Raw genomic sequence first — 17,681 nt, 5'->3', positions numbered from 1 at the left:
TTTCGACTAAAACGAAAAAAAATAAGTGTCATTTTAGAATTGTTAAGATTATGTTGAGAGTAGATTTTAACTGCATTTTAGACACATGCTTCTCTCCCATTATTCAATGTTTGTTGTTGATTTGGACATGGTATTCACCTGCATATGAAGTGTAAGAAGTGGGTGTTTTCAGTTACTAGTAACGGAGAGAGTGAGGAAGAGAGAAAGGCAGCAGCTCCATTGACACTATCATTGTTGTTTGTAATTTTACATCAGTTTTCATTGAATGTGTTTCAGTATTACTCACTTCAAATGTTTGAGCATTTGAATGCTTGTGTGTTGTTAGTGGTGTGTTTCAGTTTAAAAGTGAATGTTTCAGAACGTGAATAAAGTTCCTCTTGGAAAAAAAAAAGTCTGAGTGTAAACTTTTATCTTATCAGGCATGAACACACAAACACTCTCATTTCAGCCTCATGCAAAATTACACACACACACACACACACACACACACACACACACACAATGATAGAGAAAATGTTGTCAGGCTTAATCTCTTCAGTTCCCAGAAACGCATACATATGTTTTTTAAACTGTCAAACAGCAAAACAGTATTATTATGTAGGACTTTTTGGTTCATGGGCTGCGATTCCCAGTTTCACTTGTATACTTAGTGGGTTTTTACAAGTATGTGACTGTTTTTATTTACCCCTGCTTTGTAGGCTATGTAGGAGAATATTTATAAATTAGTTTGATCTGGCAAATCACAAATTTACAGATTATATCAGTGTTTTTAGCTACTGTGGAACGATCACTGCTGTACACCTGACAAATTGATAAGTGATTAAAATAGACATCATTGCTATCAATACCTCTGTATAGTAAAACTAGTAGTTTTACAGTTACGTTTTTCATTTGCAGATTTATTATGGGACTCTCATCTGCAAAATGATTCTGTTGTTGCTTTATTTTTGGTGGTTTTCCCCTTTTTTTGCAATTCTCATGAATGCTAATATTTAGAGCAAATACACAGTGCCTGAGCTACCATCAGTATAGCCTATAAATGAAGAGTGCTGACAAATGAAATGGAAAGCTTGAAATACATGGTTTAAAAATATCCATGGTCATTGTGGCATTGATTACTTCAATTGGTGCTTTCTTGATATGTATGTTTGCTACACAGTAGTCAGTGGAGTTTAACACACAAACACAGAAAGTGTTTAAAATTGCTGGATTTGAATTCTTCTGTAATTGTCTCTGGTAATGTATTACGTGTTGAAAAGGGTCTAAAGAAACATCTCTTCTTTTTCTTCTCCATTGGTCAACTTCAGCTGCAGCTCCCGTACTCATTCTTTATACAAGTGGGCTTTTATATGAATGATCATTTTTATGCCACTGTGTTTGCAGTCATTCACCATTTCTTGGGTTGCATGCTGGGTATGTTCTTGTTTCCATAACCCATTGACATAGAGTTCAGGAACTTTACCGTGCTTACTTGATGTTCTACATGGAAATAAAGTCTCTAGTTTCTTACTCTTTTGCTGCAGAATCAACATGCGTGAACTTGGAATTCCAAAAGATCCTCAGATTCTACAAGGATGTTTGGAACACTTTTAGACTTTTTTTTTTCATAAATGAATAAAGTCCACAAAACACCATCCCTCATCTTTCTTTGAGGATCACCAAGGACCAATATTCTACATAAATGTAATCATCTTTGATCACAAAATAAAGAAGAATATTCTTTGAGTCTCCATAGACCTATGAAGCATGGGTACAGATGCTGACTCAATATTTACTGATGACAAAAGTTTGTATTTGATTCTGACAGAACAAACAGAGGCTTAAAGAACACATTGAATGGTGATGGTTGATCATTGTGACTTGGGAGTTTTCAATAATGGCCTCATGAAACGTGTGTATAGATTACTAAATTTTAACAAAGATAAATTCACAAGTACAAACACATATGCATCCACCCTCTCTCTGTCTCTCCTTCTCTGAAAACCTGTTCAATGTCCAGTAGCTTCTCCGGCAGCTAAAGCTGATGAAATGCCATTAATCCCTTTTGTGTTCTTTTGTAACCTGTTAACTGCTTTTATTTAAAATCTGTTATTGGACAGTACCTGGTGAAAACCTCCAGTGTGAAACCTTGCAATCTTTGCAGAAAAAAATGTGTACATGGAATGTAGAAATACAACAGAAGAAAATGAAGAAGAAACTGGTAGATCATGGGGTCACAACACAGCAAATCGGTTACAACACAGTTACAACATTTTTAGGAATGTAAAAGTTTTGTCTGCTTTCTGCGCCATTGTCTGAAAAGTGGTGTTTAGGTTTATGTACAGTGGCACTCCATGTTCGGAAGAAATATCTGTGTTGATAATTCTCCAAACTTTGCTGTCTGGTTTGTTACATGGTGCAGATTGCTTCCCATCTCCTCTCAGACTGTTCTACTTCTTTCTGTAGTCCTGAAACAAAAAACCAAACAAAAAAGTCTTTAAGTACGCACTGCTCTTTTTTTTTTTCTTTTTTTTTAATTCGCTGAAGCATCAATGAACACAAACTGCATTTATGTCACTGTGACCTTGAAATGACCCCCTGTGTGTGGGTTTGTATAGGTAGTTCTTATGCATTCTTCATAACTTTCTTCAGCCTTCATTTGTGACTGAAGGTGAATTGTAATTTCTGACGGAATCAAGAGCTGTCTGTTCAGAATTTGAACCAAGGTCCGGCCTATGACCCCAAGACATGACTTTTCCGAATGTTCATCACCACAGTTTACGTGTTTCCATGCTATTACACACGCTAATAAAACTATACAGACACATTGCACAGAGAATGTCGTATCAGAGGCACAGTAGATACGTATTTACTCGGAAGTGCTGGGTCAGGGCAGATGGTTGCAGCGAACAGTTTGAAGTCCTCACTGGCATTGACAAGTATAATTATATCATCTCCCCACTTCTCTTTGCGCTTGCCTTTGACAGAGTGCTGAATAATTCAAGAGAAAAGGGATTCAGCGGTCTGAGGAAAAGAACCTCTCACATCTAGACTTTACTGATGACCTTGCTGTCCTGGCATACAGAATCCAAGATCTGCAGCTTCTGGTGGATGTGATCAGCAGCTACGCTGTAACATTGGACTAACAATCAGTACCAAGAAAGCAAAGGATATTTTGAGCGGTGTATGTCCACCACCAACTAATGTCTTCGTTGACCAGAAGAAGAAATGAAGTAGAAAACTTCGCTTACCCCGGCAGTTCCATCAGCAAGCACCAGTGACTTACATCATGAACTGAAATGTCGGATTGGAAAGGCAACAGCAGCTTTTAACAAACTGAACAAAATACGGGATTCCCTGAGATTCCGGCTGAAATTCATTAATTCAAATGTTCTATCCACGATCCTCTACAGCTGTGAAACTTGGAAACTGAAAACCATACAGGAGGGAAAAAAAACAAAAAAAAAACATGGATGCCTTTGACAACAAACGTCTACGCAAGATCTTTGGCATCAAAAGGTGTGATTTTATCTCGAATGAAGAAGTCCGAGAGAGCTCCCAATGGCCTGTCATGTCAACCATCATCCACAACCACAAACGAAGTCTTTACCATCTACCGCCTTCGCACAGGACACTGCGGCCTCCGAGCACACCTGAAGAGGATTGGAGTGGCAGCCACATCCATATGTGATTGCAGCCAGGCTGACCAGACCCCATCCCATATTCTCCAAGACTGCCCACTGTATGAGAAGATGCGGCAGCAGTCCTGGCCTGGGGGTGCTGACCTCAACACCAAGCTCTGGGGGACGGCAGCCGATCTTCACCAGACGTCCGAGTTTGTGGCATCCCTCGGACTTCGACCCTAACTGTGTAGCTGTCGAACGCAAAGAAGAAGAAGAAGATCTCGAATGTAGAAGTCAGAGAGAGCTCCCAGTGGCCTGTCATGACAACCATCATCCACAACCACAAACGAAGTCTTTATTGGCTGGGACACATACTGAGGCTACTCGCAACAAGATTCGCACACCAAACCCTGAACAGGATACCTACTGGCCAAAGAAAGAGAGGGCGGCCCAAGATGAACTGGTGGCAAACAGCGGAGAAAGATGTCAAACTTGTCGACAGACGATGGGGTGACACCTGCAAACTGGCTGAGGACCAGAGAAAGGAGTGCTTTGGCTGCCTCATGCATCCAACTACGCGGATGTATCTAAGACATTACAGGCATACTTTTGTTTGAAAAGAAACTAACCAATCAAAAGGAAAACAGAACGTTGAAAGAAACTGAATATTAACACAAGAATCAACAGTCAAAAAGAATGTGAATCAAAGAAACAGCAACATTTCGTTGAATTAATCTGATCACACTAATCTGATCTTAAAAGCAATGGCAACCAAAGGAATTGAACAACGCCACCTCTTCCTGCTATACCAATCACTCGTCCTCAGCGTGATCGACTACGGACTTGGGCTTACAACACCGTCTCAAAGCAACCTCCTAAAATTAGAAAGAGTACAAAATGAAGCTATGAGGCTGATCCTTGGAACAACAAAAGACACGCCCACAGAAACCATGCGATACCTGCTTGACCTTCCTTCAGTACAGGCCAGAAACAAGTTAGAACAGGTCAAGACCTACTTCAAAGCATTAGAAAACCCTCAAAACCCACTGCATGACGCAGTCAAAGAACCAAAAGGCAGCCGTCTAGGACGAGGAAGATCATGGATGGGACAAGCAGAAGACACAATCCAGCTAGTATGCCGACTACAAGACCTGAAAGAAACAAAAGAATGGGAGAAAAACCCCAAAAACCTCAACCATCTATTCAACACAGTCATTTCACCCACTCTAGGAAGACATTGTCGGGAATGGCCAGAGGGCAAAACAGATGCGGAAGTGAAGCTACTCATAGAAGAAAACAGTAAAGAAGAGGACATCATCATATACACAGATGGCTCAGTCACCAAAGACCAGTCTGGTTGGGGATTCACTGCGAAACAAAATGGAAAAACAATTTTGGAAGAGAATGCTGCCTACAAAGTCACAACCTCCAGCCTAACGATGGAAGTTGAAGCTGCGACACATGCCCTCCAGTGGCTATCGTCCATCCATACGCCCGGAAACCAACATGCCATGATTCTAACCGACTCAATGAACCTCATACAGAAAATTGAAAACGGAATGGGAAGCCCAGAGTGGCATAAGGCAATGCGCAACTTTCAGATTAAAAAACTCACATGGTCATACTGCCCGGGACATGCAGGTGTTAAGGGAAATGAGCGAGCTGACAGACTTGCTGGTAACGCAACACCAACGAGCGGCCTACATCTAGGAAAATCGGAAATCCTCAGAAAAGTCAAAGAATACCAAAAAGAACAGGTACAAGGCCATCACACCATCGATCGCCTCAAAGAAATAAAAGCAGAGAGAGGGAGCGGCCGAAAGTCTAACATGAAAGGTAGAGCACGATGCTTTGCAAATCAAACAAATATCGGCATCATTTCCAAACCAACATTGCGCAAATTTCTTCAAAACGGAACAGAGTCTCTGTGGGCCTTTCCAAATACAATAGACTGAGCAACACACTAGACGCCACGTTCTTGGCATCAGAGATCTTTTCCCATCCCTCTTGGCAGCCTCTGTGCGTGTGCGTGTGTGTATGTGTGTGTTTGTGTGGATGTGTGGGTCTGTGTTTTTGAGTGCGTTTGTGAATGCGCGAGAGTGTAAGTGTACACAAGTGTCAGGAGAGATCTGTGTACGGGTGTGTGTGTGTATATATATATATATATATATATATATATATATCTTTGTATATATGTGTGGGGGTTGGGGGTGGGAGATATGGGCGTATATGTGTGTGCTTGTACAAGTAAGTGTTCATCTCTGTGAGTGTGTGTTTGCGTGCGTGTGTGTGTGTGTGTGTGTGTGTGCCGTGGAAGCTGCGATACGTAGGCTAGAAATGAGTGTGTGGAGGAGGGGGTTGGAGGAGGTGCAAGGTAATGTGTGTGTGTGTGTGTGTGTGTGTTGGAGCTCATGTACGTTTATATGTATTTGACTGTACTTTCATATCTGTGAAACTGCATGTTTGGTGCATTTCTGTTATGCATGTGTGGGTGTATGTGTGAATGTGTGTCGTCATATTTTACATTCATTCGCTTAATTATCACCATTGTTGTCTTATTTATTTATTTATTTATTTTTTATTATTATCATTTTATTAGTATTACTATTATTATTACTACTACCTTTTTCTATATTATAATTATTATTTATTTATTTATTTATTTATTTATGTAAGCTTATCTATTATTTATTCCCCCCCCCCCCTTTTTTTTTTTTTTTTTTTTTTTTTTTTTTTGTCAAGGCCTGACTAAGCGCGTTGGGTTACGCTGCTGGTCAGGCATCTGCTTGGCAGATGTGGTGTAGCGTATATGGTTTGTCCGAGCGCAGTGACGCCTCCTTGAGCAACTGAAACTGAAACTGAAACTGATCACACACACAAGGAGGAGATCCCAGTTTCTGTTTGGTTTTAAGGTGTCAGATTGTGTGTGCACTGTGCATGTGTAAGTACCTGAAGAGGTACTTACATTGAAGCCATCAACATAAGAAGGTACTTACAGTGAAGTCATCAACATAACTTACACTGAAGTCATCAACATATAACTTACAGTGATGTCATCAATATAAGGAGGTACTTACAGTGAAGTCATCAACATAACGTACAGTGAAGTCATCAACATAACGTACAGTGAAGTCATCAACATAAGAAGGTACTTACAGTGAAGTCATCAACATTACAGTGAAGGCATCAACATAACGTACAGTGAAGGCATCAACATAAAAAGGTACTTACAGTGAAGGCATCAACGTAACTTACAGTGAAGCCATCAACACAAGGAAGTACTTACAGTGAAGTCATCAACATAAGGAAGTACTTACAGTGAAGTCATGAACATTACAGTGAAGGCATCAACATAACGTACAGTGAAGTCATCAACATAAGAAGGTACTTACAGTGAAGGCATCAACATAACTTACAGTGAAGCCATCATCACAAGGAAGTACTTACAGTGAAGGCATCAACATAAGGAGGTACTTACAGTGAAGGCATCAATGTAAGGGGAAGGCCGTCGAGACTCATCCAGCACTGCAGCAAGATCTTTGAGATTCCTGTAAGCGCCGCCATAGCCTCTCTTCTCCTGGGCAGGAACGAACGCTCCCCAGTGGGCGTAGGGCTCCTGGGAGTAGGGGAAGAAGTAGCGCTTCAGACGTGGTCTGAGACTGGGATAGCCAGGAAACCCCTGGCGTTTGGCAGGGGCCGGGTAGTAGCCCTGCTCCTCCACCTCCTCGGGGTAGAACGCCGGTTCCCAGGCCGGGGCCAGCTGACTGGGAGGAGGAGGCTCCACGTCGGCAACGAAGGCCGGGACCTCTTCGTAGTCCGCTTCCTCTTCCATTTCTGGGTACTCCGGGTAGGCTTCTTCTTCGGGGTGGTTGGAACCGTACCAGAGATACCCCGGGTAGGGACCAGGTCCCCGAGGAGGGAGCTGGTTGTTGTTGTAGAGAGCTGGGTAGAGAGCCACAAGGTAGGAGAGGAGTTCCTCCACCTCGGCTTGCTTTTCCTCTCTGGCTTCCTCCTCATCCACAGCTCGCTGTAGGGCCAGCTGTGCGTCAGGGTTGTAGTAGAGCTCGTCGTCGAACAGATCCCGCTTGGTTCGCTTGGCCCTCGACAGCTGCTTGCCACCGCTCCGGCGTCGGCGATGGATGTGGGGCAGTCGATGGCGGGCCAGGGAGCGACGACGACGCTGGAGGTAGTAGGGCACGGAGCCCCCCGTGTAACGGATGGGGGCAAGGCCTGGAACCAGGTGGAAAGGAGAGATGAGGTGGGGGGGCGGGGGGTGTTGGGGGTTGGATTGGATAGGGCGGGGTGAGGGTGAGGATGTGGGGGTGGGTGGTGTAGGATGATTCGGTCGGGTGGGGTTGTTGTTTTGTTGTCGGGATGTTGTGCTGTAACAGCTTGGCTGTGTTGCGTTGCTTTGTGTTGTTTGTGTTGTGTATTTTTTAAGTTGCTGAGCTGAACGGTTTCAACGGTTTGTTTGTACTACATATGTATGTATGTATGTATGTATGTATGTATGTGTGTGTGTGTGCGTGTGTGTGTGTGTGTGTGTGTGTGTGTGTGTGTGTGTGTTATAGACTTGAGGGTAGGTCTTCATGACTTTGAATTTGAAAAGGAAGTATAGGACTCACACACACGTCATCCTTCTCCTCACCTCGTCCCCCCCCCCCCACGCCCCCTCTACACTCGCCTCCTTACCCCCCAGTGTTGTCATTGGCTGAGTTCTCCTGGTAACCAGCCAGCTAAAAAGAAAAAAAAAAAGAAAAAAAAGAAATCGAACACTTACCATACTCATCCTCGTTCCAAAGCAGGTACTTCATCAGCTGCCTGGTGTAGTCTCCAGACTCTGCAGTCTTCTCGGCGCCTCCTGTGTCGGGATTGGCGGCCATCTTCAGCAGCTCTGCCTCTTCCACTGACCCCTCCTCACCTTCCCCTTTCTCTTCCTCTTCTTCTTCCTCCTCCTTCTCTTTTTCGCCCTCAGCCATCTCTACCATGTCTTGATTCTTGCCAGTTTGGTTTGGCACCGAGGATTCCTTGAGGTCTTGCAGGAAGCTTTCGATGTCGTCCTTGTCGAGTGTCTGGAAGAGTGTTGTGAGCATTAGCAAGGCAGAGTAGACTACAGACCCTTCTTCTTCTTCTTCGTTCGTGGGCTGCGGTTCCCACATTCACTCCGTACACACGGGTGGGCCTTTTTTTTTTTTTTTTTTTACACGTGTATGGCCGTTTCTTCACCCCGCTATGTAGGCAGTCATGCTCCCTTTTCGGGGACGGGGGGATGGAGGGGGATGGGGGAGATGGGAGGAGGGCGAGGGGGTCGGGGAGGCCAGAGGGAAGGGGTCACATGTCGGGTATGTTCTTGTTTCCATAACCCACCGAACGCTGACATGGGTTGCGTGATCTATCACGTGCGTATTTTGATCTTCTGCATGCGTGTACACATGAAGGGGGTTCAGGAACCAGTAAGTCTACAAGTCTACACATCTGTTGATTTGGGAGGTCGGAAAAATCTCCACCCTTTACCCACCAGGCGCCGTGACCGAGGATTCAAACCCGGGCCCCTCAGATTGAGAGTCCAGTCGGCTGTTGCGCCCGTTAGCAGAGCAGAGAAAGGAGGAAAGGAAGGAAGGAAGAAAGGTGGGAAATAAGGAAGGAAACGAAGGAGGAAATAAGGAAAGAAGTAAGGAAATAAGGAAGGAAATGATGGAGGAAATAAGGAAGGAAAGAAGGAAGGAAATAATGATGGAAATTAGGGAGGAAATAAGGAAGGAAGGAAGGAAGGAAACGAAGGAGGAAATGAGTAAGTAAGGAAATGAGAGAGGAAATAAAGAAGGAAGGAAGGAAGAGAAGAGGGAAGGAAGGAAGGTAAACGAGGGAGGAAGTAAGGAAGAAAGGAAGGAAGAAAAGAAGAAAATGAGGGTAGAAATAAGTAAGGAAGGAAGAAAGGAAATGAGGAATTAAGGAAGGATGGAAATAAAGGAAAAAATAAGAGAGAAAGAAAGGAATGAAATAGGGAAATGAGGAAGGAAATAAGAAAGGAAGGAAGGAAGGATGAAAATGAGGGAGGAAATAAGGAAGGAAGAAAGAAAATAATGATGGAAATGAGGGAGGAAATAAGAAAGGAAGGGAACGAAGGGGAAAATAAATAAAGAAGAAAGGAAAGAAATAAGGAAGGAAGGAAGGATGGAAATAAAGGAAGAAATAAGAGAGAAAGAAAGGAAGGAAATAGGAAAATGAGGGAAGAAATTAGAAATGAAGGAAGGAAGGATGAAAATGAGGGAGGAAATAAGGAAGGAAATAAGGATGGAGTTAAGGGAGGGAATAAGGAAGGAAGAAAGGAAGTAAACAAAGAAGGAAATGAGGGAGGAAATAAGGAAGAAAGGAAAGATTAATGATGGAAATTATGGAGGGAATAAGGAAGAAAGAAAGGACGGAAACGAAGGAGGAAATAAGTAAAGAAGAAAGGAAATAAGGAAGGAAAGAGGAAAAGAAAATTGATAAGGAAAGAAATGAGAGAGGAAATGAGGAAGAAAGAAAGGAAGGAAATAAGAAAGGAAATTAGGGAGGAAATGAGGAAGAAAGGAAATAATGATGGAAATTAGGGAGGAAATAAGGAAAGAAGAAAGGGAGGAAACGAAGGAGGAAGGAAGGAAGGAAGGAAGGGAACGAAGGATGAAATAAGGAAGAAAGGGCGGAAATAAGGAAAGGAAATTATGGAGGAAATAAGGAAGGAAGAAAGGAAATAATGATGGAAATAAGGGAGGAAATAAGGAAGAAAGGAAGGAAATGATGATGGAAATGAGGGAGGAAATAAGGAAGGAAGGAAGGAAATTATGATGGAAGTGAGGGAGGAAATAAGGAAGGAAGGATGGATGAATGGAAATAAGGGAAGAAATAAGAGATAAAGAAAGGAAGGAAGCAGAGAAATGAGGGAGGGAAATAAGGAAAGAAGAAAGGAAAGATGTAAATAAGGGAGGAAGGGGGGAAGAAATAAGAAATGAAGGAAGGAAGGATGAAAATGAGGGAGGAAATAAGGAAGGGAGAAAGTAAATAAGGATGAAAATGAGGGAGGAAATAAGGGAGGAAGTAAATAAGGGAGGAAGGGGGGGATAAAAATGAAGGAAGGAAGGATGGAAATGAGGGAGGAAATAAGGAAGGAAGGAAGAAAGGAAGTAATGATGGAAATAAGGGAGGAAATAAGGAAGAAAGGAAGGAAATGATGATGGAAACAAGGGAGGAAATAAGGAAGGAAGGAAGGAAACGAAGGAGGAAATAATGAAGGGAGGAAGGAAAGAAGTGAGGGAGGAAATAAGGAAGGAATGAAGGATGGAAATAAAGGAAGAAATAAGAGAGAAAGAAAGGAAGGAAATAGGGAAATGAGGGAGGGAAATAAGGAAAGAAGAAAGGAAAGATGTAAATAAGGGAGGAAGGGGGGAAGAAATAAGAAATGAAGGAAGGAAGGATGAAAATGAGGGAGGAAATAAGGAAGGGAGAACGGAAATAAGGATGAAATTGAGGGAGGAAATAAGTGAGGAAGTAAATAAGGGAGGAAGGGGGGGGGATAAAAATGAAGGAAGGAAGGATGAAAATGAGGGAGGAAATAAGGAAGGAAGGAAGAAAGGAAGGAAGGATGAAAATGAGGGAGGAAATAAGGAAGGAAGGAAGAAAGGAAGGAAGGATGAAAATGAGGGAGGAAATAAGGAAGGAAGAAAGGAAGAGCACCATGACAACCTCCGACGCCCTGACCTCCTTGCCTTTTTAAAAATCTGGCCTCAAAACTCATCTCTTCTCTCAATGAGCCATAGGCTTGGTTGTGGCATACCTTTTACATGTTCCTGTACACACGGTATGCTGGATTATATATTATATGTCTACATAAAATTGCATACATGCATGCATGCACGAATATGCGAATGTGTGTGTGTGTGTGTGTGTGTGTGTGTGTGTGTGTGTGTGTTTGTCTGTGTGTGTGTGTGTGTGTGTGTGTGTGTGTGTGTGTGTGTGTGTGTGTGTGTGTGTGTGTCGCACCAAGAGCAGTATTCTGGACAGAGTACACTACAAGTATCCATCATAATTATCATCACCTGAATGTCACGTCAGCACTGATAGCAAAAATAGACATATCTTAAAGAAATACAAAATAAAATAAAAAAGAAGAAAGAAAGAGAAAAACATTGCCTTCCGGCATCACCTGAACGACAGCATGGAAATATATAGATAGATAGATAGATAGATAGAGTGAGTGAGTGAGAGAGAGAGAGAGAGAGAGAGAGAGAGAGAGAGAGAGAGAGAGAGAGAGAGAGAGAGAGAGAGAGAGCGAAGGAAATAAATAAAGAAAGAAAGAAATTGCCTTCCGGCATCACGTGAACGTCAGCATGTATAGCAAAAACAGATATATCAATATATTCTTCTTTTTTTTAAATTTAAAAAATTGAAAGAAGAAGAAGAAGAAAGAAAGACAGAAAGAAGGAAACAAACAAACAAACTAAGAAAGAAAGAAAGAAAAACATCGCCTTCATTCCGGCATCACCACCTGAACGTCAGCTTGGAAGGCCTCCTCAGCATCAGCTTTACGGCTGTCTTCGGGCAGCCTGGACACCAGCGGGATGCCGCCCGCCTCTGGCACCACTACTGCAGGAGACCCCGCCGTGCCCACTGCCGACGTCTGTCCTTCCACTGGCTGGAGTTGTCGGCCGTCCTTTGGTGGGGATCGCTGTTGTTCCGCTTCTTCTCCTTCTGCTCCTTCTCCTTCTCCTTCTTCAGACTCTGCATCAGCATCTGCTACTGGTGTTGTTGATGGCTGTGGTGGGACTTTTTGTCCTCCTGCTGGGTGGGAGCGGTGAGTGTTTATTTATTTATTTATCTATTTATTTATTCATTATGTATTCATTTATTTATGTATTCATTCGTTGATTCATTATGTATGTATGTATTATTTATTTATTTTTCTATCTATTCATTCATTTATCTACATATCTATTGATCAATCAATTAATTAATTTATTTATTTATTTATTTATTTATTTATTTATTTGTTTATTCATTTATTCATTTATTTATCTATTTATTTAACTTTTTTTTAACAAACGAAAAAGAGATCGGCGTCACGTTTCTTGTCAATTGTTTAAAAACGGTTATGGCGACGATATGTCAGCCCGTCTTTGTGAACTTTGGGAACAGAATCACACAGTTGTTGAATATTTGAATTCGTTTTGTCAGGTGACATTGTGTCAGTCATTCATTCGTTCATTCATTCATTCATTCAGTCAGTCATTCATTCAGTCAGTCAGTCAGTCAGTTAGTCAGTCAGTTAGTGTTTATAGTCAGTTAGGTGGTCAGTCAGTTACCTGGTACATTGCTTGCTTGCTTACATAGTTACTGGTCATTTGGTTAGATGCTTACTTGGTTGACTTGAAGGCTTACTTGTTTTGTTGAATGTATGCACACACACACACACACACACACACACACACACACACACACAACCACACACACATGCGCGCACATGCATACACAAACACACACACACACACACACACACACATACACACACACACACACACACACACACGTACAACCACACACACATGCGCGCACATGCACACACACACACACACACACACTTTCACTCTTGTCCCCCAAAAAGTGAACCGCTGTTTGACAAGTAATTTTTCAGTGATAGAAAAATCGAATTCATTGAAAAATTTCACACAGAATTCATAGGGTATCATCAGGTCTGCAAAATATCTAAAAGTTCGGACGCAAACTATGCGAGTATTGTCAAATTCAAAACAGCATGTCAAAAAATTTCAATATCAGAGGAAAATTTACTTATTTCAGTTTATGCTCAATGTACCCTAAGGTTACAGTGTGACAATTTTCAATGAATTCGGTTTTCTCTATCACTGAGAAAATACTCTGTGTGTGTGTGTGTGTGTGTGTGTGTGTGTGTGTGTGTGTGTGTGTGTGTGTGTGTGTGTGTGTGTGTGTGTGTGTGTGTGTGTGTGTAGATCATTTAGAAAGAAAAAGATCACCCCCCACTTGTCTCACCCATCGCAGCTTCATCTGTCGGCGCTGCCGGCACCTCCACCTCCTCCTGCTTGTTGACCGTGGCAGACTGTACCGAGGCCTTCTGGTCACCCATTTCCTTCTCCTTGTCCACCTGCTGGAGTTTAGTGGTCAACAAAACAGATTCCGTATTATAAATGTGCGCCGGTGTGACATGTGAGGGAGTGTGTGCTTTTATGGATCGTGTATGTATGGATGGGTGTGTGTATATATGTGTGTGTGTGTGTGTGTGTGTGTGTGTGTGTGTGTGTGTGAGTCTGTCTGTCTGTGCCTGTGTGTCTGTGCGTCTGCATGTCTGTCTGTCAGTCTGTCTCTGTGTGTGTGTGTGTGTGTGTGTGTGTGTGAAAATCTCTATGCGTCTCTGTGTGTAGAAGTAGAAGCAGTAGTAGCAGCAGCAGGAGTAGTAGTAGTAGTAGTAATAGCTGCTACAGCAGCAGCAGCAGTAGTTCTGATTCTTTGATTTATCACCTTTTATGTATATGACTGCATGAGTATGTGCGCAAGTGTATGAGTGTGTGTGTTCCTACGTGTGTGAATGTATGTCCGTAGGTGAACGACAACCCACCTTTTCCCACTGTGCATATACTATGAACGACAATCTACCCAACCCCACTGTCTAAACTCTAAAAACGACAAGCCACCTCTCCCTTCAGTACTGTCCACACGCTAAGAACGACAACCCAACTTTCCCCTCCTCTGCTGTCCATACCACCTCTTCAGGAAATACTATCCATACACTAAGAACGACAACCCACCTCTCCCTTTACAGATTCTATCCATACGCTAAGAACGACAACCTACCTTCCACTACTATCCATACCCTAAGAACGACAACCCATCTTCCACTATTGTCCATATGCCCAAAGAATGACAACGCATCTTCTCATACTGTCCACGCCCAAAGAACGACAACGTCTCTTCCCCCACTGTCCATACAATCCGTCTTCCACTACTGTCCATACCCTAAGAACGACAACCCATCTTCCACTACTGTCCATACCCAAAGAACGACAACCCATCCACTACTATCCATACCCTAAGAACGACAACCCATCTTCCACTACTATCCACACCCTAAAAACGACAACCCATCTTCCACTACTGTCCATACCCAAAGAACGACAACCCATTTTCCACTACTGTCCATACTCTAAGAACGACAATCCTTGTTCCCCACTGTCCATACCCTAAGAACGACAATTCATCTTCCCCCACTGTCCATACCCTAAGAACGACAACCCATCTTCCACTACTGTCCATACACAAAGAACGACAACTCATCTTCCACTACTGTCCATACCCTAAGAACGACAACCCATCTTCCACTACTATCCACACCCTAAGAACGACAACTCACCTCTCCCTTCAGACCTTCCCCCAAAACCCCACTCACGTCGCCAGGGGCGGCCACCAGCGGTCCAGCAACAGGCTTCTGCTCGGACGCGTACATGTACCCGGCTTTGTCCAGACTGTCGTAGTCTGGAGCCGGGTACGGGTAGCTGCTGCCCATACCCGCTTCGGGTAGCTGGAGTGCCTGCGGCGGCATGAAAGGAGGGTAGTGGAAGTCTGGCATAGCTTTCTTGGCGGCTGGAGGATTGGCTCCGTTCTGCTGGTTCCCGAAGACTACCTCCTCTTTGGCGCGTTTGGCTGCAGTGAACAGAATGATCCGTACAGTAGTGTTGCTGTTCCCCTCTCCAAGGCCGTGAGTCAGTGTGTTGTGTTACGTTGTCGTGGTGATGACGATGGTGATGGTGATAATAATAAGATTATTATTATTATTATTAATGATAACAATATATTCATACAGCTCTTTCTGACGTTCTTTAGAAAAGAAAATACATCTAACACAAATGTGAGACCAACTCATTCACACACATGCGTGTGCACAGAGGGACACACACACACACACACACACACACACACACACACACACACACACACACACACACCATTCTCCAACAAATACCGCTATCCATGACACCCGCTCAAAAATAAATGCAAACAGCAACATGCTAATATCGACCGTCATAATGGTGACGATGATGACAATAACGATAACGGTGGTAGTAATCATGACAACAACGACGACGACGACGATGATGATGATCGTTACGATGACGGTGATTGTGGTGATGGTGGTGGTGATGGTTTTGGTGACGACAAGGATAGACGATGATACCACCGACTGACCAAGATCCAAGCGCTGACCACTGTCACCGGTCAGCCTGACCGGCTGTTCCTGGTTGCTCGCTCGCTCTCTCTCCTCCGCGGGCGCTGGCGCTGGCGCTGCCGCTGCCATGGCAACCAGACACGGCAGCAGCACGTGAACCACGCTCAGTGTCATGGCGGCAGTGGCGTAAAACTCCTGCCGACAAAAAAATAAAATAAAATAAAATAAATCGTCATTATCATCATCATCATCATCATTATCGTTATCATTATCGTCGTCATCATCATGAGTACGTAATGATGATGGTTAGCTACCCCTGTCTCACACTATAATTATGAGAAAGCGTAGTACGTTGGGGTTGGGAGTGAGCGTGGCCGTTCCCCTGCCTCGCCCTTTCTTGTCTTTGTGGTCGTGTGTGTGTGTGTGTGTGTGTGTGTGTGTGTGTGTGTGTGTGTGTGTGTGTGTGTGTGTGTGTGGTTATATATATATATATATATATATATATATTTATATATGTATATACAGTGTGTGTGCGTGTGTGTGTGTGTGTGCGTGTGTGTGTGTGTGTGTGTGTGTGTGTGTGTGTGTGTGTGTGTGTGTGTGTTGTTATATATATATATATATATATATACAGTGTGTGTGTGTGTGTGTGTGTGTGTGTGTGTGCACATTAGCGTATGTATGTGTATACGTGTCTGCATCTGCACGTATGTATGTATATATATGTTGTGTGTGTGTGTGTGTGTGTGTGTCTGTGTCTGTGTCTGTGTCTGTGTGTCTGTGCCTGTGTGAATGCGCGCGCGCGTACGCATGTGTATGTGTTTGTATGCGGTTGCGTGTGTGTATACGTATGCGTGAGTCTGTGTTCATGCGGTTGCGTGTGTGTATGCGGGTATGGGGATGCGTGTGTGTGTACGTATGCGCGTGTGCGTGTCCTTAATATACTCTGTTCTCCATCTGTTAGAAACTCTCCATCTTCTCACACTCCAGATCAAACAGCAAGGCAGAGTTGGGGGGAAAAAGAGGGAGAGAGAGAGAGAGGGTGGGAGGGAGGAAGGGGAAAAAGATATGGAAAGAAACACTCCAAATTGTCGACCAGCAGTTGTCCTGAAACTTAGACACTCCAGACTGACCACAAGGGGAAATAAAAGCAGATGAATGGGGTGGGAATGGAGCGGGGAGAGGGGGCGGTGCGGGGGGGGGGGGGGGAGGAAGGGGGAGCGGAGGGGGAGTCAGGCATAGGGGTGTGTGGGGGGAGTATGTGGAGAGAGTAAGGAGGGAGGGGGGACAAGGAAACGGAAAAGAAATGGAAGAGAACGAAAAGAAAGAACGAATAAATGAAAGAAAGTAAAATAAATAAATAAACAAATGAAGAAATCAAAGAAAAGATAAGAACGAAAGAAAAGGAAAGAAAAAAAAGAAATAAAAGAAAAGATATAACAATGAAACAAAGAAAAGGAAAGAGAGAGAGAGGGGGGGAGAGAGAAAGAGAACTAAGAGAGAGAGAGAGAGGAGAGAGAGAGAGAGAGAGAGAGAGGGAGGGAGGTCGGAAAGCAACCTTCCAATTGTTCTGTCATCTTCATCTTCTTTTATGGGATGCGACTCTAACGTTCACTCGTATGTATGTACGAGTGGGCTTTTTTTTTTTTTTTTAACGTGTATAGCCGTTTTTACCCCGCTATTTAGGCAGCCATGCTCCGTTTTCGGGGTGTATGCATGCTGGGTATGCTCTTGATTCCATAACCCACCGAACGCTAACATGGATTACAGGATCTTCAACGTGCGTATTTATTAATAATAAGGTTTTCCATGCATATACACAAGAAGGGGTATTCAGGCACAAGCAGATC

At 43.4% G+C, this 17,681-nt stretch overlaps 1 protein-coding gene across 1 annotated transcript in view; it reads right to left on the bottom strand.

Annotated features, from left to right (window-relative positions):
* Positions 1 to 494: 494 nt before the first annotated feature.
* Positions 495 to 17,681, bottom strand: part of LOC143282929 (uncharacterized) — a 101,171-nt gene continuing 83,984 nt past the window's right edge. The window contains exons 2-8 of the mRNA XM_076588827.1: positions 15,852 to 16,026; positions 15,019 to 15,308; positions 13,644 to 13,758; positions 12,127 to 12,416; positions 8,383 to 8,674; positions 7,081 to 7,832; positions 495 to 2,447 (exon numbers count right to left, since the gene is read on the bottom strand). Of these exons, the coding sequence (XP_076444942.1) occupies positions 2,430 to 2,447; positions 7,081 to 7,832; positions 8,383 to 8,674; positions 12,127 to 12,416; positions 13,644 to 13,758; positions 15,019 to 15,308; positions 15,852 to 16,005 (1,911 nt within the window). The 5' untranslated portion in view covers positions 16,006 to 16,026 and the 3' untranslated portion in view covers positions 495 to 2,429. The remainder of the gene's footprint in view (positions 2,448 to 7,080; positions 7,833 to 8,382; positions 8,675 to 12,126; positions 12,417 to 13,643; positions 13,759 to 15,018; positions 15,309 to 15,851; positions 16,027 to 17,681) is intronic.

The sequence above is a fragment of the Babylonia areolata genome, chromosome 6 (assembly GCF_041734735.1).
Source record: "Babylonia areolata isolate BAREFJ2019XMU chromosome 6, ASM4173473v1, whole genome shotgun sequence".
Classification (NCBI taxonomy): domain Eukaryota; kingdom Metazoa; phylum Mollusca; class Gastropoda; order Neogastropoda; family Buccinidae; genus Babylonia; species Babylonia areolata.
Note: the sequence above shows the minus strand (reverse complement) of the source record. Positions and strands in the feature narration are given on the sequence as shown.